The 27,570-nt window shown below is 37.7% G+C and overlaps 1 protein-coding gene across 2 annotated transcripts in view; it reads right to left on the bottom strand.

Moving 5' to 3' along the window:
* Positions 1-27,570, bottom strand: part of grm4 (glutamate receptor, metabotropic 4) — a 181,625-nt gene that overhangs the window by 121,911 nt on the left and 32,144 nt on the right. For both annotated transcript variants that reach the window (XM_077198025.1, XM_077198026.1), the window contains exon 2: positions 10,172-11,067. In XM_077198025.1, coding sequence (XP_077054140.1) covers positions 10,172-10,699 — 528 coding nt within the window. In that variant the 5' untranslated portion in view covers positions 10,700-11,067. The remainder of the gene's footprint in view (positions 1-10,171; positions 11,068-27,570) is intronic.

The following is a 27,570-nucleotide window of genomic DNA, read 5'->3' as shown; positions in this document are numbered from 1 at the left end:
GATAATTTTGGGCTTCAATATCTCGTGGAAAAGAGGTTTTCCCCATAGCGTAAGATATTACGCAGTATCGTTCCCTCTCTAGAGAGAACCGAGGTTACGTTAGTAACCGAGTACGATTGCGCAACTGTAGTCACTTGGACTATGTTAACGATGTCTTTAATAACTTTTCGGGGGTGGCAAGTGTCAATCCCTTAGAAGCCTATGGAGGAGTGATCCAGCTCTCAGATTTCATCAAAAATATCTTAATTCGTTCTCTGAAGATGAACGAAGGTCGTACGGGTTTGGAACAACATGAGGGTGAATAAATACTGACAGAATTTTCATTTTTGGGGGAACTATCCCTTTAAGTTCTGGAGGGTGAACGCTCGCCTTCATCTACTTCTATCGCATCAGATGCGATTTTCCAGTAGACGTCGCCATCTTTTGTATTTATTTTAGTCACTGTCACTGTTTAAAGGTGATATTGCTGGATATTCGCAGCAATGGGGAGAAGAGAAAAGAGTTAGCTACTCGAATAGTAGCCTATGTAAATTTGTTGTGTGAATGGAAGCTTAACTAGAAACTCTAGTGTAGACTTGTGCCAGATAGTTGTCTACAAGCAGGAGACAGTCTAAAGACCAGTTCACAACAACGAGAACTAACACCAATGGGCGATAACGTTATGTTTATTATAAAAGCTGTTTTTATATCATATGCTGAGAAGTTGAATGTAAATCCAACTAAATCTTTCCTCTGTATCTCATCATACCTGTGGTGAGAACGATTATTAAAATTAGTTTAGTGGAAAATTAAACATCATTATTTACTTACCCTCATATGACTTTTATTCTTCAGTGAAACTAAGCTTTTGAAGAATCTTTGCACATGTATGATCCATTTAACACCAAAGCTGTTAAGCACCAAAAACGACAAATAAAGCAACATTAAAATAATCTTTAAATCATATCAGTAACTTTGAATTAATGATGTCAGCTTCACAAAAGATTTGCTCTTTTTGGTGAACTGATTCAACCGGTTCTTAAAGTCAGTTGATTGATTCATGGGTGAATCAATCCTACTCAGTCCAATTTCTGGACCTAATCAAGTTCATTGAGCAGACTCGGTTCAAAAGAACAATCCTGATTCAGTTTTTATATACTGGTTAACGCAAACATCTCTAATACCTCACACATTAAAGGGTTAGTTCACCCAAAAATGAAAATTAAGTCATTAATTACTCACCCCCATGCTGTACCAACCCCGTAAGACCTTCGTTCATCTTCGGAACACAAATGAAGATATTTTTGATTAAATCTGAGAGGTGGATCACTGCTACATAGGCTGCCAGAGGGAATGAAACTTGACGGCCCAGAAAGTCATTAAAGAACATGTTTAAATATTCCATGTGCCTACAGTGGCTCAACTATAAGTTTATCAAGCGACGAGACTACTTTTTTCCCGAAAAAAACCCCATAAATAACGACTTTATTCGACTATTCCTTTTCTTCCTTGTGGGCCTGAGACGAGAGTTCAAGAGATTTCCACGACGCATGCGCGAGAACTGAGAAGAGGACGTTCTTCTTCTAATACTTCTTGTTCAGTTCTCGCGCATGCGTCGTGGAAATCTCTTGAACTCTCGTCTCAGACCCACAAGGAAGAAAAGGAGAAGTCGAATAAAGTCGTTATTTATGTGTTTTTTTTCGGAAAAAAAGTATTCTCGTCGCTTGATAAACTTATAGTTGAGCCACTGTAGGCACATGGAATATTTAAACATGTTCTTTAATGACTTTCTGGGCCGTCAAGTTTCATTCCCTCTGGCAGCCTATGTAGCAGTGATCCACCTCTCAGATTTAATCAAAAATATCTTCATTTGTGTTTCGAAGATGAACAAAGGTCTTACGGGGTTGGTACAGCATGGGGGTGAGTAATTAATGACTTAATTTTCATTTTTGGGTGAACTAACCCTTTAATGCTAAAACCAGATGAGAAACCAGTGGAACCTCTGAATAAGAAATTGTGTTAAATTTGTCACTCCAATCTCTTGCAATAGAGTATTAGTTTGTGAGGTGGTAGAAACATGATCACACGCTGGCTAGGTGTAATTGAAAAATGAAGGCGCTCTTAGACGGAGAGCTATTACGATGTAACCCTCTTTGAGATGGAAGGCGATGTCAAATTGAACCTCTAAGCAAGCTACTCAAATGATGGCAAGTTTGCTTCAGAAATCAAAGAGACCCAGTGTGGTATGTTTCTGCCGGTGGGTAAAAGCCCCATCAGTCGCACAGGAAGAGAGACTATTTATTTGCCATAACCTGTACTGAAAAGAAAGCGAATTAAGTAAATGGAGGCCTATTTATAGCATTTGAATTTTCGAAAACATGAAAGTTCATATGTCACACATTGGTGTGTAAATAGTTACATTTACTGTGCTCTAAAATTATTAAAAAGAGAAAAATAAAACTCACTAATATCAGTCCCTTAGACCTACAATGTCAAGAAAAAAACTCACCATAAACCAGAAATTTCATGAAAAGGTTCAATGCCTCAGATAACAATGTGGATCAATTGCAATTTTCCTGGTCTATAGGCCTAGCAATTGCCATTGTCTGGGTAAATTCAATGATTCATTTTAAATGTCAACATTGTGTGTGCTTGCATCTGCTCTCTCATGAAATGTGCTAGAAAATCTAACACCACTGAGTGATTGATAAGCAATAGACTATGTCGCTTTACATTAGATTTGAGTTAATAGGAATTAATTTTCATAAATGCAGAGCAGTGCAGTGCCTTCAAGAATTAAAAAATCCCTTAGAATTGTGTACTTAAAGATGAAGCGTCATTTATTTATTTTTTCGTTAAAAAATACTTTATTTTATCATCCCAGCCAAATATATAACAAGACACTTTGACACCATTCATAGGTTGATTTCCCCTAAAAAAAAAAAGTGTTTCCATCCTGCCGCCAAAGAAATTACATGCTGCCCCTTTTTTTAGGGTTTAAATGTTGAAAGTTTTCCTCACTGAAACAGTTTAAAACAAATAGGTCAACCGTTCTGAAAGTCCTAATTGCTTTTCTCACTTTCTCTTTGAAAACTGCTCGTTTTGCTTTCTCTTCCAACATCACCTCAAATATAGCCATCAGCAGTGATTTTTGAAGTTATTTGGTGAGAGCAGTCAGGTCAGAATCCTGAGTAGTAAGACATAAGAGGACAAAGAAACGATAATATGGAGGAAAAGAGAGCAATAAGTCATGACATTTGAGTGAAAACAGACAGTGAGACAACAGCGTAAACAGACCAGTTGAAGAGTGAGTGTTAACAATTGTTATAGCGACCCTTACCTGACTCTCTGAAACTCTATATTGCTCACTGCAGCTAAAACAATCAAACATCCAGACCGACAAAACAACCATTGAGAGAGTTTAGATCATGAGTCGACTGGCCACCTCAAAATGCCTGGGCAGGAATTGAGGTTTAAAATGGAGGTGTAAAAACTCTCCAGACAATTACATTGTTCTCTAATTTAATAGCTAAATTGCAGGCGTAGCTACAAACCATGTGGCATACACATTCACAGCCTGCATTCAAAGCACAACAACATTGATCAGTGATGTACGTGAATACAAAACTCAATGCAAGCAGGCAGTGATTATTGTAATTAATTGAGGCTAATTAGCACCCTGAAAATGCTTCGAAACCATTGACCTTTTTTGGATTGAAAGTAAACATCTTCTGTTAATGTCAACATGAAACGCCATTTGCAACCCATTTCAACGCATTTATGAGTTAAAGGGGATATTCAACAAGAAATAAATGTTGGGTGGTACATGATTTTATTTGTTGAGCATTGATTGGATCAATAAAAGTGTTTTTTGGCATCATTGGAGGGGAGGGACTAAAAAATATGACAGCAAAAGCCATTATACATTTTGAGATTTTTTCTTTGGAATAATGTGCACCCACAAATCATGCAAGAATAGGAATGTGTATTTTGAATGTACATAGGGTCAGTTTTGCTTTCATGTTGACTTTAACACTAAAAAACAGTAGGGATAAATGACAATGCAATGTAAAAAAATCAATGTTTTGAGTTAATGATGTACATAAATTTGGACCAAACATATTAACAGTCTTTTTAGACAACAATATTGCTCAAATAAAATAGACTGATGTTGTTTATTAGCATAGCTGTGAACCCAGGGCAGTTCTATGACCCATAATAGCAATTCTGATGGTCTGCCACAACATAAATCTTTAACAGACTGTTTGCATTATACCAAGATAGTGAAGTAGTTTTGCTTTATAGCCATGAAAGTAAGAGACTCTGTAATAGCTAGTACATTATCAGTGGTGGTAAACATCTAAAATGCTTCAGATGGTTTCATTTTAAGCGTTTTGGCACTGAAAATTCAGTGATTAATCCAAAACAAGCTTCCATTTTACTTCAACAATAAGAGATAACAAGAGGATGTGGCTGTAGAGTTTATGACAGCTGTGAGTTTGACTGAGCAACTCTCTTGTTAGATAAATAATACTGGCAAATTTCACAAAAACTCCAAACAACAGTTAGTGCTTTTTCTTTCAGACTCTAGCCTCTACTTTGAATGTGCTGTCGGATTTTTCAATACATAGATGTTGCGGAAGGGTAATTTGCTGCTTCTAGCTGCTGTTATGTAATGCTGATGTGAAATATTAATCATGAAAAGCTCAGAACTGCCAAATCTATGCTAGGGAAAGTGCTTTTTGTTAACCCCCTAAACTGCATGCAGGTGGCAGACCTTCCATCTTGAGCAGGGTGTTCTTGCAAGAGTATGCAGTTTTCTTTCTCCCCGGTGTTTGCATGTGTGCATGTTTGAGGCGGTGGGCGATGGTTGTGTATGTGTGTGCATTTGCGTATGCAGGTATGCATTTTTCCTGTTCCTCAGTGCTTCGGATTCCATAATTGAAAACTAGCGAAATGCAAGCATAAGGCCAATACTGTAGCTGTATCTGGTCTGAGACATGTTTAAATTCAGGGAGACTGTCTGGAGCAAAAAAAGCTTTTTGCTGATGCACAATTTTTTGTACTGCCTTGGGTAAGCATACAGATGTGGCAGATATATATATATATATATATATATATATATATATATATATATATATATATATATATATATATACAGCGTTGGTTTTTTTGTTGGTTTTTTTACTCTGTAATGCATATAGAATCTTATTGCACTTAAATAAAAAGGTACTGAGGCAGTACCTGTTCCGTGGTGCTCTGATATGTATACAGAGACTATATAAGGACATTGTTGTGCAACAATGATCTATTCCTTTGCTATTAGCTGAGACAACATTTTTATGGGTACTACAGTATATTCAATGTCTGGTTGAAAAAGTATAGCTGAACATTTATTTATCGTGTATTTAGTAAGAATCATGAAAATTAAGACATCTTTTCGATTACTTATTACATTTTATACAACTGGTCCTCGAATTAGATTGGTCAAGCAGCACTCCAAGGGTGCTGGTTAACAGTCCAACAACATTGGGCATTTTCACTGTTTAGTTTTATTCAGTGACTTTCACGTCGTCTTTCTGTATATATTTGTATATTTTTAACGCTGCTAACTTCACATCGCAATTTTTTTGGATTGACAACCGTATTTAAATGCATGATTGAAAACCGATTGACAGTTATGACCATAGCAATGGACAGAATAAAAACAAATTATTTAATGAATAAATATAAGTTAATATTATAACTGTTTCTTTTAATAACTGTATAACTGTTTCTTTCATTTAATTTGGATTTATTGTTTGTACTGGGCTCACAGATCACATGGATAGGGTTAGGATACTTTTGTACTGTGTGTGAATTCATCTGCGACAAACAAAGACCATTTTTGAACCAAAACCCCCGGATTGTTATTCATCATGAGGCGTTATTACTGTCATTGCTTTATTACTTAAGAATTTAATGGTTACTTTTCTGAAATAAGCTAGCTTTGATGCGTAACCCCTCCAGTCCTACTCGCCCGAGCGGGACTAGAACTGGCGTGGGAGGCGGGTACGCTAACAAGCAACACAGGCTCATTAGAAAAACGTACCTGTGGCAAGATTTTTGCAAAACGCAAAATACGAACCAATACAAACATATCACTGCAGTTTCCAACAGAAATTAACATTAGAGTCAGTAAAACAGCAAGCACTTTTAATCGTTTTCACACACAATTATGATTAAAGGGGCAGATTATGGAAAAATAAAAGACTTGTTTTCACACAACACCTTGCAAAATTATGTTATTACCTCAAAACACTTTTTACCATAGTTAAAAAATTTTATAAACGAATATATTTTGGAGTTTGCATCATTAACTAGCTCCATATATGTTCAGTTTTACTGACACACCATGCTTGCTCAGTTGCTCAGATGGTACAGAATTGTACTTATGATGCGCTGAGTTCGGGTACGAATCCCATGAAAGAGGAGTCACGATAAAAGAGCTCGAAGACAAGAGTTTAAAAACAAACTAAAACACTGTGGTTACGATTGCTTTTTTATGTCACATTTGCTTTTGTTAACACTATCGGGTAGGTGTAGGCTTTAGTGTAGGTGTACGTTATTTTAAAAAGGAGCATTAAGCTTTTGGCGCTACTCACCGGACATTTCAATTCAGAACTGCGGTGAAACGTGCAAACTCCAACCTAATAAAACGTTGCCATATTCACATTCACCTGTTTCATAAAAAACGAAACACGCTTTTAGCGCCACTCACTGGGAATTTCTCTTTGAAACTGTCGCGAAACGTGCACAACGCAACATATTTTGCGTTTAGCAAAAATGTTGCCACAGGTACGTTTTAATAATGAGCCTGGGCTGCTAACAAGGATGCTAAAGACCACAGCCGCTAGCATCAGTCGCTAGTGCGCCTCTGGAGATCAGGGGAGTGAGGTTTACCTGCACAGTTCTCAGCTGGCCTCCGTTACATATATAGCCAGCCCGTCCTCATCCCAATGCGTCATATACGACGCTTTTACCAAAGCGTACATATCCTACGCACATGCCACCCTTTAGCGTAAATATGAAACGCAGATATATATGGGGCAGAAGGCGCCTCCTAGTGGTCTAACCCTAACCCTACCCCAGACCTGAACCTACCCATACTCTGTGCGTGTTATATTTACGCTAAAGGGTGCCATGTGCGTAGGATATGTACGCGTTGGCAAAAGCGTTGTATATGACGCATTGGGATGAGAACGCGTTGATATAGCTGACAAATGTGACCTTCGGAGAGCACAGCCTTCAAAATTACACACAGCAAGTGACATTTATTTACTGAACGAGTCATTGGGCGGTAGTGGCTCAGGTTGTCTACAAACCGAAAGGTACTTGGTGGTTCGATCCCCGGTTCGATCTGACCAAGTGTCGAGGTGTCCATGAGCAAGACACCTAACCCCAGCTGCTCCCGACGAGCTGGATGGTGCCTTGCATGGCTGACACCGCCGTCAGTGTATGAATGGGTGAATGTGAGGCAATATGTAAAACGCTTTGGTGGCCATTGGGTCTGTGAAAGCTCTATATATAGTCCATTTACCATTGAGTCAAGTTTAGTGTAGTTAAGTAGTCTTATGTGTAGTTAAACTGTTGTATAAAAGCAATATAACATTTAAAAAAAAAAATATATATATATACTTTATACAATCGCAATCTCACTTGTCAAAGTGTATATTTATGTCAATGTATGTAAAAATACAGTTTTTAGTGCAAGCTTTGCTAAGGAAAACAATTATATGAATTCATAGTTTTTTATGGCTGATTTATAAGTGTAATTTGACAGGCAGATTTTACCATTCAAGTAGATAGTAGCATTACCTAACATGCCTGCCGTGAGAACTGACTTGCCTCAAAGGGACTTTGTATGTACCACTGTACTGAATGATTACGCACTCTGGTACTTCAAAGAAGACCATGATATTACTACAGTACATGATCAAAATACCATGGTAATACTGCCATGATACTTTTTTGTCAGTGAGGACTAATCCAACAATTTTCAGTCAAATGAAAACATTCTTCTTACCATTTATTTTTGTACAAATTGTACTTTGATGGTCAGCATGAAAAAGCTGAAGCTATTATCTAAGTGGATTATGAAAAGATTCCGTCAGCTCTGACAGAAACCTTTTTCAGGCTTTCCGGTAAAATAGCTCTGAAGATTCCGTAAGGAACGGGCACATGTTGTAGATGAGTAAAGGAAATTGCGAATGACTGGGAGAAACCAAGGCATTTATACGTAGAGTGCAGGACCGTGTGGTTTATGAGTGAGGTGCATCTTCATTAACTGCAACTGAGGTGGGCAAGGCTAAGTAGATGCAGTTTATACTTTTGAAAGATAAGCTCTTGTAAAACAGTTGATCTGAAGATCCTAATAAGAGGGTTTGCACAAAAGCACTCAGTGAATTTATGAACGTATGAGCTCAACCCGCAGCGAGAACTCCCCAGTTGCCCTGTCTCTGCACCTGCTGCCTCCTTTTCTCAATAACACCAGTGTTTTAGCTGTGAGCTTTAAATGCGCTTATATCAGCACTCGTGCTCGAGGCCTGTCATCTCCACGCGCTGCTGCTTAGTTTCCTCCGCCTGCGATCTGTCTTTGATCACAACTCTCTGGCTGATGAATGGCACCGTGTAGTCGGCATTTCAGAGGGTAAATATCCATTAAACGTTGGGCATCTGTCTCTGGGCGGCCTGGCTGAGGAATGAATGAGAATCGGCCTTGCTGATGCCAGGTCAGTGCTATTCTGAGCTAAACATGGAGTCCTGCATAATTCATATTCCTCCGCTGTGAACAGATGCAAATCTGATCTCCAAATTCAAACAAATTTTTTCAAACATAACCACAGTCCCCTGCAAAAGGAAGAGGTATTTGATCTCATAATTTGAAGAGTACATTAACGTATGCACAAAGAGGGTCCTAAAGAGCCAATTCACAAATTCAATTAACAATTCATGCATTACATATAAAAGACAAGACACAATACGTCATGTTAAACCCATAATTCAACATTATCCGTATCCCATATTGTATGTTAACTTCATGTTTGTGGGTGCAAAACTATTTTAATTAGCATATTCAGATTATCCCCCCAAGGTGATCATCAAAGTGTGAAAGTGTGCAGTTACATTTCATCACAATAAAGAATTACCCACCTCCATAATAATGTGAAAAGAATCTAATCGTGAAGACTGGAAGTGTGTTTATCATCTGTTCATCAGCTTACTGTAGTAAATATTAAGTTAACATTTGTTTGGAAATGAGCCATGTGTACATTATCACACAGGAGCCTTCAGAATGAGTTTAGGAATGCTACTGACTTTGTTTGGTCATGGCTAAGTGAATGTAAGAACCCTCAGATTCTTTCTTATCAATTATACATTCACGAGGATAATGCCACTCTGCTAACCAAAGGAGAATGCCAAACAGCAGGAAAGGAAAAGATACAGACGCAACAGCGACAAAATCCAATCTCACATATCAATGTATTCATTTCAAACCTGTGAAAAGACCAGTCTCCAGCATGTTTTATTTTTCAAAGCTGGTCCAGTTGTGTCCAAACCAGGGGTGCGTTTCCCAAAGCCAACTATGGTCGCAGGTTCTGTCGTTACCAATAGAGTTCAATGGAAATTGCGATCATAGTTGGCCATCGATGCTTTTGGGAAACGCACCATTCTTCACTTCCAGCAAGACCTCCAAAATACCAATTCAATTTAGTCAACGGGCCTTTTTCATCATGTCATTAACTTTAGCCCATTATATTCTGACTAAAATGGCTACTGCAGCAGACCAAACTCTAATCAATAATTATAACAAACTAAATAAAAACATTTATTATCCAATAATTAATTATTGTTTTATCATTTATAATCATAATTTATTATTTTCTATTTGTAATTCAATTGATCAAATAATTTGTCTTCATTTAATTCACACATTTTATAATTTTATTACTTTATAGCTATACTACAATAGAAAATAAGGATACTAAAGTGTTTGAAACTATTCGTCCTTTCATCAGTTATTTCGCTGACACTTTAGGTCACTGCAAACCAGCCTGAACCAGCATGGAAATTGAGTTCCACCATGATCAAGTTCAATCCAAATCCACAGCAAAAATAAACCCCAAACATTACTGTATGATAATGCATTTACCTTAAACAGTCGGAGGATATTAGCCACCATTATAGACACGGAACTGGACGACGCTCCAATGACACCCACCACCCTTTCTGGCTTGGTAATGATGGGCGATCCACCACCTTGGCACTTCACATCCGTGCCGTCCTTTTCGATGAGCGCCTGGACAAAAGTAAGAGACTGCTCCAGAGCGTGAGTGTCCCGTGAGCATGTGTCCAGAATGCGGGCCCCCAGCGTGATGTTTGGGAGCAGTTCGTGGTCATTGTTGATGCGGTCCAAAGCAAAGAGCATAGCTTCCAGACGATGGATCCCCTTTTCCTTTTTTAGCTCACCGCAGGGTTTCCCCTCATGACCCCGAGCATGAACTGGAAACAGGCCGCCCAATGCAATGTCCCCATCAATCCGGATAGAGTTTAGATGCGTGTGGCCTGGACCTTTGGGCTTTGCAGCCAAAACAGTCAGGAAGAGGTAGAGAAGAACCAATGTTGAGGCCTGACATTGACGGTTGGTCCATCCAACCATTTTGCCCATGCCTGAAGACATTGCACCAAGCCTGTTTCAACCCAAGCGTGTCTATTTTTGGATCTGAAATGTGTCACAACTGAATTAATGGGTCAATGGAGGCACCCTTTCACAGGGCACAATCTTTTAAAGTTCATAGTTATGTCACGTTGCGACGCATTTGTAAATAAATGGAATGCTCATCGGGTTCTTTAGGCAGCAGTTCTGAGTCAATCCACTTTATCTCCTGTCAAAGACCTTCCTCTAGGTTCCTTTGATGAGATTAAAGGTTCACCGTACGTCTTTGGTCCCTTTCTCCCTCTAGGTTTCCAATTGCGTTGGCTCCTGGTGGAGGAGGTTGGGGGTCTTGTGCTGCCAACACAAATCTTCACCCACCTGTGTGCGCCTTTCTGGAAAAAAAGATAGGAAGAAAGGAATGCGTTAGCACCAGAGAATCTGTTTCAGTATGGGCATTGCAGGACTTGTGTTATTTTCCTTAAAATTTCCTTTGCAGCATCTAACTGAAAACCGCTTTCTTACTGAAAATTCACTTGCTTTTTCTCACATGCACCCCCTCTCTCTCTATAGTTTGAATTTAAAATGTTGCTATGGGCTCCCAAGGTCGAGAGAAATATGCTGTGGCTCCCACATGTCTCTTTTCAACATCCTGAATGAAGGAGCTGCATTCCAATGAAGAGCTCCTATCCAGAGAGAGGGAGAATTATCTATGTAATGTGATGTTTTGGTTTTTTTTGCCCCATCTGAAATGACAACTCTGATAAAAGAAATGAGTTTGGTTGATGAAAATTGTTCTGCACACACCGCATTACTGACATAAAGCAAACCCTTTAATCTTTTCCCCAACGGTCACCGCAGGATATTCAAAGTTCTCGGAATGGATTGTTACATTGGCAACCTCGAGGTCATGATTTAATTTAAGAAATGAGGTTTAATTTGTATGACACTGATCTCGATGTGGGGACGAGTTATCTCACAGAACTTTGACAGACACTGTTATCATTACTCCCTTAATCGTTGCCTAATTGGGTTAAATTTTGGATTTGCATACTGGAATATTACGACAGGCTTTTTTCAGTATGCATGTGCGTACATTTGAGTTTCTGAGTCTTTTAAACTCTGAGAATTTTGTTTTAATGATGAATGCCAAATATGGCAAATTGATCTAGCCATATTTTTAATGCCTACACAGTTAACGTTATCATGCACCACCGTGATTCACTGCTTGACTTGTTTTCACCTCCTCCAGCACACTCTTCCACTTCATGTGTATCTTTCTTTTTTTTTCTTTTTTGTTGTTGTCAGTGTCAAGCATAGCATTAAAAAACTTCCTTTATATTGCTCTTTATGTGTACAGTACTTTATATTTTAAATGATCATCAATGTAGTTACGGTCCTGCATACTTAAGAATACTGTGCATTTCTTTAAACATTGATGCAGTTTATTATTAAGATGCAATTATTTTCAAGCCTTGATCGCTGCAAATGTTTTTATGCACCATTTCGTTCACGTCACTTATTTACAAGGTGAAAGAAAAAGCTCGGAAATTCTCTTTTATGCTTTTGTAAGTTCTAACTGACCTGCTCTCATTCTATCTAGCTTTTTTTTTTATCTCTTTCACTCTTTCCACCTCCTCCCATATTAGTACACTATACACTGGCTCCACGCTTCTCCTCCAGTGCACAGGCACTTCAAAGAATTACAACAGGGCTTCTGAAGTGACTATGAAATGCTTTTTCAATGTTGGCAAATGTGCTTTGATATTAAAGAGTGAACTGGGGAATCCTTCCTTTGGGAAAAGAAGTTCGTGAGAGAGACCACGGTGAGGCTTGAAGCACATGTTCCACTCTCCCACGCTCACAGCTAAGGGAAACATTGCCAAACACGTGAGAGATGGAACGCAGCCTAGATTCAAAGGTGTTTGTCTTGAATGGTGTTGTTAACAGAGTTGGGGAGTAACTAACTAAAAGTAGCAATTCTACTAACTCAACTATTTCTCAGTATTGTGTCAATAGCTCGGTTATTGTATTGTTTATAGTATAGTGTCATGGCTTTTTTTAAAATAGCACTTTTTCAAAAGAAAATACCTTACCTAGTATGACAAAATGCTATTATTTTGTTCCGCATCCACAAAAATATTTCTCAGGGTTGTAGACTGTAGCTTAAGTAAATTTTGAGTAGTTATAGCTTAGAAAGCTATCGCACCAAGTAACTTCCCCAACACTGGTTGATAATAACTCCCTGTGTTTTTTTAAGGAGAAGCCAAGCTTGTTAGGTGACTGTTGACCCATATGAAGCTGTCAGCATGATCTGCGATCATTGCTGTGATTTGCGGGGAGTGTCAGCTCTACCACAGAAGTTAATTTAATTCATTAGTTAAAGTTAATTGACACTGCATGGCTGTCTGAGGACGTAATGGAGATATAATAAGCACTGAGAGTTTCTATCAGCAATAGGCTTGGAACCAATAGTGGATAACAGCAATTATAGAGTTTTTTGCCCTTTTTGGGGTAATTTTCAGTTATATCAGATCTGGAGCGCTAGAAACAGTTTGGTGTATTTAATTAGAACATTCAGAATCATTGAAATGTTAAAACTTGATTGAAGTTCACATCTAGCGTTAAAGAGGTAGAATTTACACCACCTTTAACGTTTGTGTTTTTAAAGAAAGAAAATTGATTTGAGCACACTATTTGACTACTAGACTTAAGAAACGCAGCATGTTAATATAGCATGAGTTGAGCAGTGAAAAAATCATGGAAAATGCCAAATAGCCTACCGCAAGGGTATCACCAAATTCTTTGAACTATATATGAACCACCATGTAGATATGGAATCATACAGTACTTTGTGTGTGTGTGTGTGTGTGTGTGTGTGTGTGTGTGTGTGTGTGTGTGTGTGTGTGTGTGTGTGTGTGTGTGTGTGTGTGTGTGTGTGTGTGTGTGTGTGTGTGTGTGTGTGTGTCTGACTTGTTTTCCAGTTAATAAATTATCTACAATTTCTTAAAACAAATGTATTAAGTGTAGTGTATTTATTTTTGCAAATACTTTTGTTAAAGACACATTCTTTGAAAACCATTATTAATATCTTATTCAGTGTTGATTTTCGAGTTAACTTATTTTGCTTTGACGATTTGTGTGATATTTTAACTAGAAAAAAACTATTTTTTTTCTAAAGGTACACTCTAGTCCTTGAAGTTTAACTTTATATTGCTACCAAATCTACATTTTTCTAGTCTCACACCATAACCGGCCACTTCTGAGCTAACACAATCTCTGAATAATATTATACCAGACAAAGTTTTCAAAATACTATTGAGGTTTTGAAATTGTAGCTCTCTAATTGGTGCTGTAAAGAATATGTTTATGGCATTCTGAAATATCTGCATGTGTCTACGGCTTCCCAAAATGCCTCCAACAATTGGCCGTAGCACGTAACTCGATTGCTAACCAAAACCACATTAGAGCCAGTGAGTGAGCAATCATTCAATTCTTTTAGGAAAGGGGGAAATCGTTGGAGCACACTTTTTTGTAAGCCAATAATGCAAAAATACCTTCAATGTAAACACATTCGCTTTATTTGACGTTTATAGGATGGGAAGACTGTCAAAACAACAACCATATACTGGCAAGTAAGTACTCAAGACATTGCAAAATTGCACCCACAACCAGGTGCATACTTTGTATTTCACACCGGATTATGTTTTCGTCTGTTCCTTTTTTCAAAACACAGAGCAGCCACAATTTTAATGTGGTCAATAAACAAAAGAATCACAAAAACAACACAGCACTGTAGCGCTCCTTGCTATCTCTAGATAGCAGTTAAAAGAGTTGTTAAGTTGTTTCTACAGGATATTCGGTAACTGCCAATAATGTTTTGCCTTTTAAGGCCACTTATTAAAAGTTATTTCCATTTTCAGTAACCCGAAAGTACTGTACTTCCTAATAGTCCACGTGTGTGCAAGATCTAGCATGCATACTGTAGAATACCAACCTTTGGTCTGCAGGCTGCCCAAGGGAGCCTCCACTTAGCAACAGGCTAATAAATCTTCACTGGTGCAGCGTGCCGCAGAGAAATTGTATTGTTCCTCATATCCTATCTGATATCACACTAAAGTGTGTGCTCAAGGCAATATTAGTTATGGCAATTATAAATAGCGCTAATGAGATCATTATCTGTTTCTCATAACGCAGTACACATTGGATGCTTGTATTAGGCTCCACCTCCAAGACTCTTAATGCTAAGCCATTGTTGTTGTAAAAGGACAATTACTTATCGTGCACTGCAAAATTAGAAGCACAAATTGCCGTCTCACTGGGAGTGTTTTTACAGTGTAGGCTACACATTCTTGATAAAATTAACCCACCTGCACAGTCTTGGGGAAAGTCACGTGCAACAAAAAGCTGTGCACCGCACCCACACATGCCATTCTGGGTTTCCTTTTAAAGCATCTCCTTGTCTTGGTTTCTTAAAGCGTCTTGGGCTGACACCATTCAGTCAGTTAGAGCAGTAATTGATCTTAAAGGAATAATCTGTTTCCCATCTCTTCGAGAAGAGATGTGGGCCACAATGGGAGGAGGTGCCATGGAAGACCTCTTTTTCTGGGAGCAGATCCTTTGTAAGAAGACTGAAGGTGACATGGTGGATTTAATGCACACCCTTTCGAGCGGAGAAGTAATTTGGGCCTGATCATTCAAAGCAAATTCAGTTTAATCAATGTAGAGTGAATCAGGCAGGCTAAGGTCAGACTTATTTTCCAATTCACAGCTCAACTATGGCTTCAGTTTGAGTCTCGGAACAGATAAGGGGCTTACACAAATAAAGTGACTGTGATTAGTAGAGAGGGGAGATGGAGACATTGAAACAGTGAAGAGACGGATTCATTTTTATTTTGAGTTGTACACACTGACTTAGTAGTTCCCATCAGCACTAACAAAAGCCAGTCATTAAATAAGTTTGATATCTCAGAAAAATTGTCACTGGCAAGAATTCCAAAAGAAGATCATGAAGTTCATGTCACAATCTTACTTACTTTGGACTTTTTTCAGTTTGCACCATTGAATTACAGTATTTGTTATGATTTCTGATTAGTTGTCATTTAGTTTAGGTGTGTGTCGTTAATTATCCTCATTTGCTTGTATACTTAAGTCCTTTGTGTCTTTTTATTTGCTGTCGGGTCTCATCTGTGATATATGTGTTGTAAGTCATTCTCTTTGTGTGATTCATTTTCCTGTGGATTTATTAAAGATAACCTTTGCCTTCATTGTGTTTGTGAGTGTTCTACAACACAGCATTGTGACAGTTCATTTATGGTTTCGCATCATTTTATTGTTAGCAGGATCGAGATCACATTTAATTTAAAGCCAAAAGAATAACTATATGAAATATTTTACAAAAAGAGAAAATAAAGCCTATTTTTGGGAACATTAAAAATGTTTGAATTATTTTCATTACAGCAGAGTTCCACTAAATTCTCATTTTAATCTCGATTAATTCACATTATTCTCATAATTTATTTAATGTTTAACTACCTTAATTTACACATACACCAATACATACATACACATGCTGCTAAATATTTTTGTGGAAACTGATTAAAAAAATTTTTTTATATATATATTTGAAAGCAATTACTTGAAATAGTAATCTTTTGTAACATTATAAATGTATTTACTGTCAGTTTTGACAAATGTAATGCATCCTTGCTGAATCAAAGTAATCAAGTCAAGTCATCCTCATTTATATAGCGCTTTTAACAATGTAGATTGTTTCAAAGCAGCTTTACAGAGATAGACATATAATTTAAGGTAACAGAGATTGGTTTGGTTTTATAGTGGTTCTTGAAAAATGTTTTTTTCCAGCTAAAGTTAGTTTTGATTGATTCACTTCCGTCTAAAGGGCCGCTAAGACGACACCGTTCTCTCTAAACAGACTTTAAACGCGAACCTGTGATAGACGCTGATGGCGTTCACATGCGCATTAAGAATTGATTCTATAGTTATGTGCGTTTGAATATATGTGCGCAGGTTTGTAATTCCTTACAAACCATGCCTAAACAAACTACTTGTCTTGTCTATAAATTTTGATGCAGAATTTTATTTTATCTTATCACTTTGGGTAGGTACGCGAACCGAAAAAGTATTCATTTCTTAAAAAAACGAGAGAGAGAGAGAGAGAAATTATGTGGTGCTCATAAACATCTTGATGTTCCTAAAATAGACTTTGTTTTCTGTAAGTTAAATATTATTTCTAATTTCCTCCTTTGGGTGAAAAATGACTCGGAAATGGCTGTTGGAATTTTGTTGGATCTGTGTTGTAAAATAACACAGCAAAAACACCACAGGTGACTTTCAAAAATTATCATATAGGTGCAGGATTAGTTAATATTAGTTGAGCTGTTGTTTACTCATTGTTTCTGAGAGCTGAATAATTCAATCTGGGAATTTGGAGCAACATAATCCAATGTATTTTAAACATCAGTTCCCTGTATCTTACAATCACCTGGTTGACTCAAGGCCTAAAGAGACTCCACTAAATTGAAACACCAATGAGATAAACACAACATGACAATTCACAAAGCTTTGTCAACGTTTCCATCACATTAGTGAAATAACAGCATATTATCACATCCAGATAACTGTACAGCCTACAACTGAAATTAGCTTTGGGATCAAGAGAGCACGTCAGGAAATATTGTTCATTTGAGAGTCCCCTCGGGCTCCCTTGCTGATTTAGGCAAATACCACAAAGTTTTTAGCCAAGGCATTAAAATGTTGCCATGATAAGCATTTCGTTGACTCGCTGACCTTTAAGGCCATTATTGTTGTCTTGTGATTGGCTGACAAGTCTTTCAGCCGTGCAGATCTCTTTCTACAATACAGTGGACTCACAAGCACACACTGTATGAAGATAAGAAGCTGAGGCACTTAATATTTTACTAGCTGCCTGCTAGTGAGTACCATGGGGCTTTCACCCCGCCAAAAGACAAAGATAGAACTTGAATGTGGGATGTCACAGTCTCCAAAAAGCTTCGAGACTGCATGGCAAGCAATAAATCAGAACACACACATAAGCTTAAGGTCAGAAACATACTCTACATATGCTACCACAGAAGTTGGCAAACACATTGCAAGTTTGCAGCCCTAGTGTACATGCATTAACATGCATACTTGTGTTCTTTTGGTAGTAACAAAGCACAAAGGTATTGAATGAGTTAGTATTCAGGTAGCTAGCTATAAGAATGTTAATAGTTTATCCTTAAAGGCACACTATGTAATTTTTAGCCACTAGAGGTCACTTATTCAAAACATAGGTGTAGCTTGATGACGCCATGATTACGGCTAGAGAACAGTGGAGCTTTTATTTTGAAGTACCTCTTCCGCTTCTTCCGGTCATATACAGGTCCTTCTCAAAAAATTAGCATATTGTGATAAAGTTCATTATTTTCCTTAATGTAATGATAAAAAATTAAACTTTTATATATTTTAGATTCATTGCACACCAACTGAAATATTTCAGGTCTTTTATTGTTTTAATACTGATGATTTTGGCATACATCTCATGAAAACCCCAAATTCCCATCTCAAAAAATTAGCATATCATAAAAAGGTTCTCTAAACGAGCTAATAACCTAATCATCTGAATCAATTAATTAACTTTAAACACCTGCAAAAGATTCCTGAGGCTTTTAAAAACTCCCAGCCTGTTTCATTACTCAAAACCGCAATCATGGGTAAGACTGCCGACCTGACTGCTGTCCAGAAGGCCATCATTGACACCCTCAAGCAAGAGGGTAACACACAGAAAGAAATTTCTGAACAAATAGGCTGTTCCCAGAGTGCTGTATCAAGGCACCTCAGTGGGAAGTCTGTGGGAAGGAAAAAGTGTGGCAAAAAACGCTGCACAACGAGAAGAGGTGACCGGACCCTGAGGAAGATTGTGGTGAAGGACCGATTACAGACCTTGGGGGACCTGCGGAAGCAGTGGACTGAGTCTGGTGTTGAAACATCCAGATTCACCGTGCACAGGCGTGTGCAGGAAATGGGCTACAGGTGCCGCATTCCCCAGGTCAAGCCACTTTTGAACCAGAAACAGCGGCAGAAGCACCTGACCTGGGCTACAGAGAAGCAGCACTGGACTGTTGCTCAGTGGTCCAAAGTACTTTTTTCGGATGAAAGCAAATTTTGCATGTTATTCGGAAATCAAGGTGCCAGAGTCTGGAGGAAGACTGGGGAGAAGGAAATGCCAAAATGCCTGAAGTCCAGTGTCAAGTACCCACAGTCAGTGATGGTCTGGGGTGCCATGTCAGCTGCTGGTGTTGGTCCACTGTGTTTTATCAAGAGCAGGGTCAATGTAGCCACCTATCAGGAGATTTTGGAGCACTTCATGCTTCCATCTGCTGAAAAGCTTTATGGAGATGAAGATTTCATTTTTCAGCACGACCTGGCACCTGCTCACAGTGCCAAAACCACTGGTAAATGGTTTACTGACCATGGTATTACTGTGCTCAATTGGCCTGCCAACTCTCCTGACCTGAACCCCATAGAGAATCTGTGGGATATTGTGAAGAGAAAGTTGAGAGACGCAAGACCCAACACTCTGGATGAGCTTAAGGCCGCTATCGAAGCATCCTGGGCCTCCATAACACCTCAGCAGTGCCACAGGCTGATTGCCTCCATGCCACGCCGCATTGAAGCAGTCATTTCTGCAAAAGGATTCCCGACCAAGTATTGAGTGCATAACTGAACATAATTATTTGAAGGTTGACTTTTTTTGTATTAAAAAAACACTTATTTTATTGGTCGGATGAAATATGCTAATTTTTTGAGATGGGAATTTGGGGTTTTCATGACCTGTATGCCAAAATCATCAGTATTAAAACAATAAAAGACCTGAAATATTTCAGTTGGTGTGCAATGAATCTAAAATATATGGAAGTAAAATTTTTATCATTACATTATGGAAAATAATGAACTTTATCACAATATGCTAATTTTTTGAGAAGGACCTGTATGTGGGGTAACAGTTTAGATACTTTTGAGTGTGTTGAAAGTTATGTTATAATGCTACTCTGTGCGTTCGCTACTATGTGGCTACAATGAGACACAATCTCTGTTGTGGTTAAAACTGCTTATTTCTCTGGATTTAAACATTCTTGGAAACATTTGGGATAATGTAAGTACACACGTCAACAAAATATGTAACTTTGTTCTAGTGGTTTTTGGATATTTTAATAAAAAATACTACATATTGTGCCTTTCATTAAATTTCTCTACAAGATTCTCTTTAACCCAATTCTTTAAAAAAAAAAATAGACCAAATTTGATCAAATATTAAATATCAAATTTATTGTTGCATTTAAGCTTGATCTATTGTGGTATTATTTTTTTGATTCTGTGGAAATGTATGACTAGAATATTTAAAATATGAAATAAGAAACAGAGGAAAACTCAGGTCCTTAATACAAAGGGACTAACTAGTTAATTAATAGAACAACAGGTGAACGGAGTACATAATCAGACACACTGGGAAACTGGGTCAAATGATATGCACAGGGAAAAGAGAACTCAAACACATAAAAAAGTCAGAGAAAACTGACTGTAGACAGTGCGTACCGATGCCTGCTGTTGCTCCCCTTGAGGCAACACGAGAACGCAATTTGAAGACTTGTACAGAATATGTTTACAGCCATGTAAGGGCCATAAGATTCATTGAAAGTTTGAACTGTGATGCCAAAATCAGGATGATAGTATGCCATTTTATAAGAGCCCTACCATGCTCTAATTCAGTGGTTCTCAACTCCAGTCCTCGAGACCCACTGCTCTGCACATTTTGTATGTCTCTCTTATCTGACACACTCAGTTCAGATCATAGAGCAGGGGTGTCAAACTCAGTTCCTGGAGGGCCACTGTCCTGCAGAGTTTATCTTCAATCAGCTCCAAAAACACCTGCCCTGGAAGTTTCTAGTAATCTTGAAGACCTTGATTAGCTGGATCAGGTGTGTTTAATTAGAGTTGAAGCTAAACTCTGTAGGGTTGTGGCCCTCCAGGAACTGAGTTTGACACCCCTGTCATAGAGTGTCTCCTAACGAGCTGATGATCTGAATCAGGTGTGTTAAATAAGGAGACATAAAAAATGTGCAGAGCAGTGGGTCCCGAGGACTGGAGTTGAGAACCACTGAATATTCTGATCTTTTTCCTCCAGAAAAATGGGAAACGGTCAACCCACAAAATTAAAGCTGTAAATATCTTCCATTTGGACTGGAGCAAATAACCAGATATCTTACTGCGGCAAAATGTCACAGACAGCTGTGGGACTTCCACACGGCACAAACACACACAGCAATATCACCACGTGTTTGCTTAGGCCAGTCATGGGCGAGAACAAACAGATAACTAAAGGTTGGGTGTAAGATCCTATAGGGAACGAGATAAATGTCATTTCAGATTTCCTTAACCTTTGCACTGATAACAACACCTGCCTGGGTTGGAACCATCATGTAAACACTGACTTTTTTTTTTTTTTTTTACTTTATTGTCTAATAGCAATTTGACAGCACATCTAAAAAAAATGCTTTTGCCTAACAAATACTGTTGCTGACAACAGACAGAAAAAAGAGGACATACAGTACATTGGTTAGATCTTCAATTTTTTCTTGGAACTGTTGTTAATCCTTCATAAATGTAACTTTTTCTTCTTCTATACTCAGCCTTTTTTAATCATATAGCCTACACTGCAAAAAAAATAATTTTGTTTTGCAAGACAAATTTAAAGATAGTATTTCTAATGTAGCACAAGTAATTTGTCACGTCTTATTGAAAAAAAAAAACTCAGTTTTCCATTAAAAGAGCTTATCAAGTCAACCTGGTTTAAAATATGGTGTTGCTGTGCAAATTGTTTTGAGCTTTAATTATTTGCAAATGAATTCCAGTTGGTCTTCTTTCTTACATATATTTGCACAGTAAATCATTATTGGTATTCCTTTTTCAGCATTAACCATATAAGACACCAATGTAACAGACAACAAATCTGGTGCTTTCACAAAAAAATTCAAAGCTTAAAACCTAAACTTGCTTTAAATCGTAACGCTTTTCTTTTGCGGCCTTGAGAGGACTGATTTTTCCTTCAGGAAGTGCAAATCTGTCTTGTCTTTATTACAGCAAACGCTCTTTTAACATCCTTTAAAATGTATCCATTAAAAGAGAACTAAAAAAAATGCTTTCAAGCTGAATTTCAAATGAGTACAATTTTGTCGTGACGGAGGCAAGGAATTACATTCAAAGCGCATTTAGCTCATGCGGTATAGAGAAACCCCCACATTAATATTTTCGATCAGCCATGCAGCACATTTCTTTCCTGATGTTTTCAGATGGAAGCGGTACATGCACACTGAGGCGCACTTTGGCGGCACTAAAAGAGGGAAACCACCAACCGTCTATTTAAACTTCAAAGGGAAGCTGTGTCGGCTCTCTGATCCCAACACATTGGCACAACATTTGGAAAAAACTAGCAAATGAGGACAAGAAACAACATCAAGCAGATGTGTTTTTCTGACATGCTCATATCTCTCTTTCTCTCTTCCACCCTCTGTCTCTCCAACTGTTCTGCAGGGGGAAAGAGGAGGAGCTCTATAATTCTCGTTGCAGAGGAGCCATGCACAGCAGGAAAGTAGTGGCGGGAGGGAGAGAGGAAGAGACCTCCAGACACACAAACTCATTTACTCCACATCTGCCTCTTCCACCGCAGGTATGCGGCAGTGAGATCACCACATGAGGTGCTCAACTCCAGGACAAACTAACAAATATTATCGCAAAATCAAACACTGATTTTACATGAGACACAGAACCAAAATGATTATAAATCAAACACTGACTATATCTAAAAATATAAATCATATATAAATTCAGTGATTTATTTTGCGACAATGATTTTGATACTGCGTCCAAAATAAAATTTGTTCCTGGAGAGAGAGTGTGTGTGTGTGTGTGTGTGTGTGTGTGTGTCTCTACAGGTTTGGCTGTACTTGTGAGAGCCAAATGTACTCACTTATATAGTGAAATATTATGACAGCCGACTAGTGAGGATATTTTACTAGTCCTTACTAATTAAAAAGGCTAATAAATCAGCCAAAACATGTTTTTGCACATATTTGTGTGATGGGTAGGTTTATGGTTTGGGTTAGGCCATAGAAAATGTCATTAACACGATATAAACTCCATGGAAGTCTATATAATGTCCTCAATAATGGAAAAAAGCGTGTTTTGTTTAGATAGAGATGGATGGATGGATGGCTATTTCACTAAAAAGCACTATAAAAGTATCTTAAAAGTAATCTTATGTGAAGACCATCTGTGACCATCTAACTTCACAAACCATTACCTGTTTAGAAATTGATGCACCAAAAAAATTGTATAGATGAGAAAATTAGCAGAAAATAACAAATGCATTTGTCTGTTCCTCAAACAAAGCTATTGCATGACTTGAGAAGACTTGGAATATAGTGCATTAGTTGTATGCACGACGTTTATGTTATTGTTGTTGTTGTTGTTGTTGTTGTTGTTGTTGTTGTTGTTGTTGTTGTTGTTGTTTCAGTTTTTGGAGTTTGATACACTTGCATGGAAAGAGCTGCAAGAAAAGGTCCCAGAAATTCTATTTCCACCAGAAATGGAAACATTTTTTTCCCCCAGAACAGTTTTGCAACTCAGTGTTGTGCCACAACCCACCAGTTCAGACCTACAGTATAAGCAGTGTTGGGGAAAGTTACTTTGAAAAGTAATTCATTACAATATTGCGTTACTCCCTTAAAAAGTAACTATGTAACTTAGTTACTTTTTAAGAAAAGTAATGTGTTATATTACTTTTGCATCACTTTTTCTCACCTGGGCTGGGCATTGTATGGCAAAAGTAAAGGTCGTTTCAGAACAAAATTTTAATAATAAGGCTGAAGAAAATGCATATTTTTTCATATTTTCAAAACGCATATACAAAAAAAGTTTAACACTTACTTCAATAAAAAAAAGTCATTTTTGCTTATGGTTTAACTGAATCATCGAAGATCAGCAGCAAGTACATTGGTCAATAAAATGAGAATAAATGCATACAATTTTTGTTTTGTTTAACATATTTAATTATTGGAGGTTTGCGTATTATTCTGATTTTGCATTTCACTGATTTTATTCATGTAGAGGAATACTGAATCTCTTTGTGTGCAAGTGAGATTAGTAAATGCACGCTCACATTTAGTCTATAACTACAATAACCATAATGTTTACACACGCCTCTGCACTCACTATTTGTCTCAACATGTGGACAAGAGAGCTTTCAGTCAATAAATGTTAAAAAATTTTTTAACTCAAACTCAAATATTTTGCTGTAAATTTAAAAGTAATGCTTTAGTTACTTGAAAAAAGATTATGTATTATGATAATGTAACTTAACTTACTTGTAATGAGTTACCCCCAACACTGAGTATAAGTACTGTACACTTACACATACTGTAGAAACACACATAGGCTACAATTGTACTGTGGCTTTGAATTCATTTTGGGTTTGACATTTTCCTCAATAATCAAGCCACATGCTCGTTACATAATCTCCAGTTCAGTTTAGTTAAGGATCATTTTTATTTTGATGACACAATTATACGATTACCATTATCATCTCCAAAAAGCAATGAATTGTGAATATTTTCTGAATAATTTTATTTAAATGAGACTGATTAAATAAATAGACAATAAGTAGACTCATTATGTACTGCAAACTAATATCGTCAGCTAACAAAATAGTCATTAAACAGATGATCAAGGAACTAATCATATTTGTTTAATTGTATTTTTTATTTTATTGTATTCCAGTAGTCTGTTGCTTAAACAAAGCTGCAATGTTTTCTCCACGGTAATCAAAGTGCACTACTGCGGCGTTCAGAGCTTATTGAGTCATCTGTCAAAAGTCTCGGAGGTCTGCCATGCAGAACAATGCCCTCGCATCAATAATGCAGAATGCAAGCTGCAGAATGTATGTTGATGAACGTGATAAGACTCATCAATTATGCATTGGTTCTGACCGTTGCATTTTTCCACCTGCTCTTTTTGTTAGTGATGGAATCAAATTGGTGTACTGGATACAACATGTTTTGATTCAATTGACAGTTTTACGTCATACTGCAAGATGAAAATACAGTTTCAAATGCTCAGTGCTCAATATTGCAGCATTTCTGTGCGCACGTGCAGCAGCAGCATTTAAGGCAGGAGAGACGCGAATGCTTGAAAGCAAGTATTTCCGATAATCACGCCTTTAAGCACCTGATAAAACAGCCAGACTTTTTCCCTCAAGAATTCGCTGAGAGCCTACAGGAAAGTTTTGTGCCTTTGAACGTTTGTACGGATCCAATGCAGAAGGATAAGGAGGGCGTTGTTGTTTTTTGAAGCCATTTGTTGTTGCACTTCCAACAGTACGAATTGTGCCTTTAAGATGTGCAAATTACTGTGAGTCTCTGCATCAGAATAAAGAGAGGAATGCTCTCATTAAAGCAAAAGACAACTAATGAAGGAATGATGCAAAGAGGGAATCATCAAAAGTAATAGGATGGGTCTAATGAGAGCAAAAGAGCAAAGTAAGGTGAATATTTTACCATAACAGTCTAATTAAATGCCCAAGCGATCATGCTCTAATTAATTAACCTTATTATGTAACAACTAGTGGAGACTAGTTTTGTTTGGGTGTCTGTCTTTTTTATTTTTATTTTTTTATGGAAGAAAAATCCCATAAAGCCATTCATGAACAATGTCCAGCCATTCAGTGACACTCCAATCAATGTTACTGACAAAGGTTACAATGTCTTTCAAAAGAGCCCATATATAAAAGGTCAATTAATATAAAATTTAAAAATCACATATGTCTTGATCTTTTGAAATAATAGTTACATTAACGTATGACCGCCCTGGGGTGTGTTTCCCAAAAGCATTCTTTGCAACTATAGTCACAAGTTCTGTTGAATTGTGTTGGTAGCGACTGAACTTGTGACAGTTGAAATGCCCAGGAAATGCACCCCAGATTGGCACACATCAACATATATTAGCAACGCCTACATGACTTTAACAGTTTGTGCAACAGATTGTTTTTGTTTTTATAAAAAGGCATAGTTAAAGTACAGGGCTGCACCACCCATATAGGCCACCATTGTTATTTACTTCACATGCAAAGAGTTTGATAAAAGTCTTAAAAGATATAGAGACAAAATGCCAGATTAATACTAAAATTCAGAGATGATCAAGTAAAAGTAACATGATAACTTAAAATAATGAAATTTGTCATAATTTCGACAAATGTTGTTCTTAAATCTCATTCAGACAAAAATGCATGGTATAAAAAAGGTTGTGCATTGTTATCGGTTACGAGAAATGCAAGAATCAATGGTGTCCAATGTGTGAAAATTTAAAATGTGATTAGCTGCGTTTAAAGATTATTACTGAATAATGACTTTCAGCCTTTTCCTTAAACAAACGTTATGACTTCACAAGACTTTGCACTACTACTCTGGTGTTTTTGCCATTTTTGGAGCTCAATTCTGCTAATTTGGTTTTCAGCAGGAAAAAACAATGCATGACATCAAGGTAAATAAACAATGACAGAATTTTTATTTTCTTTTTGTTATAATTTTTGGTAACACTTTATTTTGATGGTCCCTTTTGAGTATTCTGTTGACTATAAGTATAACTTTGCAAATACATGTCAACTAACTCTCATTACAGTATTAGTAGACTGTCTGCTTAATATCTGCTAACTCTTTATTGTGATGATCCTCCAACAGACATTATACTAACTATAAGTAACTTTGCAACTACATGTCAACTTATTGTAACCCGAACCCTACCAGTCTACCAATACACTACCAACACTCTAATAAAAGTTAGTAGACATGTAGCTGCAACGTTACTTATAGTCAACAGAATGTGTTAAAGGGACCGTAAAAATGAAGTCAAACCTATTTTTTGTAGCAAAACACCATTATAAATGAAAAAAAAGAAGCTAAAATTAATGTAGCATATCGCCCCTTAAAAAAGGATGAGTAGTTGATGATAATAAAAGAGAAGTGTACTAAAAACAAAGCTTGCCAACTCTCTTGTCAGGGAGAATATTTTTTGTGAATAAAGGGGACATGATATTATGCATGATCTGTCGCTCTGCAGCTGTTTGATTTCCCCTGGCTCTGAACTCAGTGAAACACTGGTGCAATTTGTCAACTGAAAATACAGCCTGAAAGACATCTACACTAGTGAGAGACTCCAAGTCACTCCACCGCCTTGCTGAGCTGCCGTTCTCCCGAGGTGTTCGGCGAAATGAATGCAACACTTATGAAAATAGAACTCTCAACTGGGCTACATGTCAGACAGTGAGCCGGTTTATTTTGGGGGAGATGGAGCCATTCAGTTCATCCTAGAAAGCTCCCAAGACATACCGACGAGGCCAGCGACAAACTACCTCAGGCCCTGTATGCTAATTAGACCCTCTTGTGAAAAAGAATTAGCTCTCTTCGCACGGCTAACTTTTATTTTAGTGGCGCACTTCAAAACCCCAGATACTGAGAGAATCAATTAAGACAGTGTGCAGTACAGAGGACATGAGATGAAACGGGAGGAGAGCTCTGACCCAGTTTCAGGTACTCTAGTGCAGAGATGAGCATCTTTACTGGCCTGAGGGAAAATAAAAGGGTGCAAATGTAAGAGGAGTTAGAAGCCAGCAGGTCCAGGAGAGGCTGCTCTCCTCGGTTGGTGCTTTTCATTATTTTTTACCAGTCTCCCAACCTTCTTGACTTCTCGACCTGTCTATGGAGTGCCAATTTAGTCACCTCAGAAAAGGAAGTCACCTGGGTGTCCAGCTATGTTATAACCGAAAG

The sequence above is a fragment of the Siphateles boraxobius genome, unplaced genomic scaffold, assembly GCF_051911475.1.
Source record: "Siphateles boraxobius isolate OS27281-9 unplaced genomic scaffold, OSU_SipBor_1 41, whole genome shotgun sequence".
Classification (NCBI taxonomy): domain Eukaryota; kingdom Metazoa; phylum Chordata; class Actinopteri; order Cypriniformes; family Leuciscidae; genus Siphateles; species Siphateles boraxobius.
This window is presented reverse-complemented; position numbering and strand designations above follow the sequence as displayed.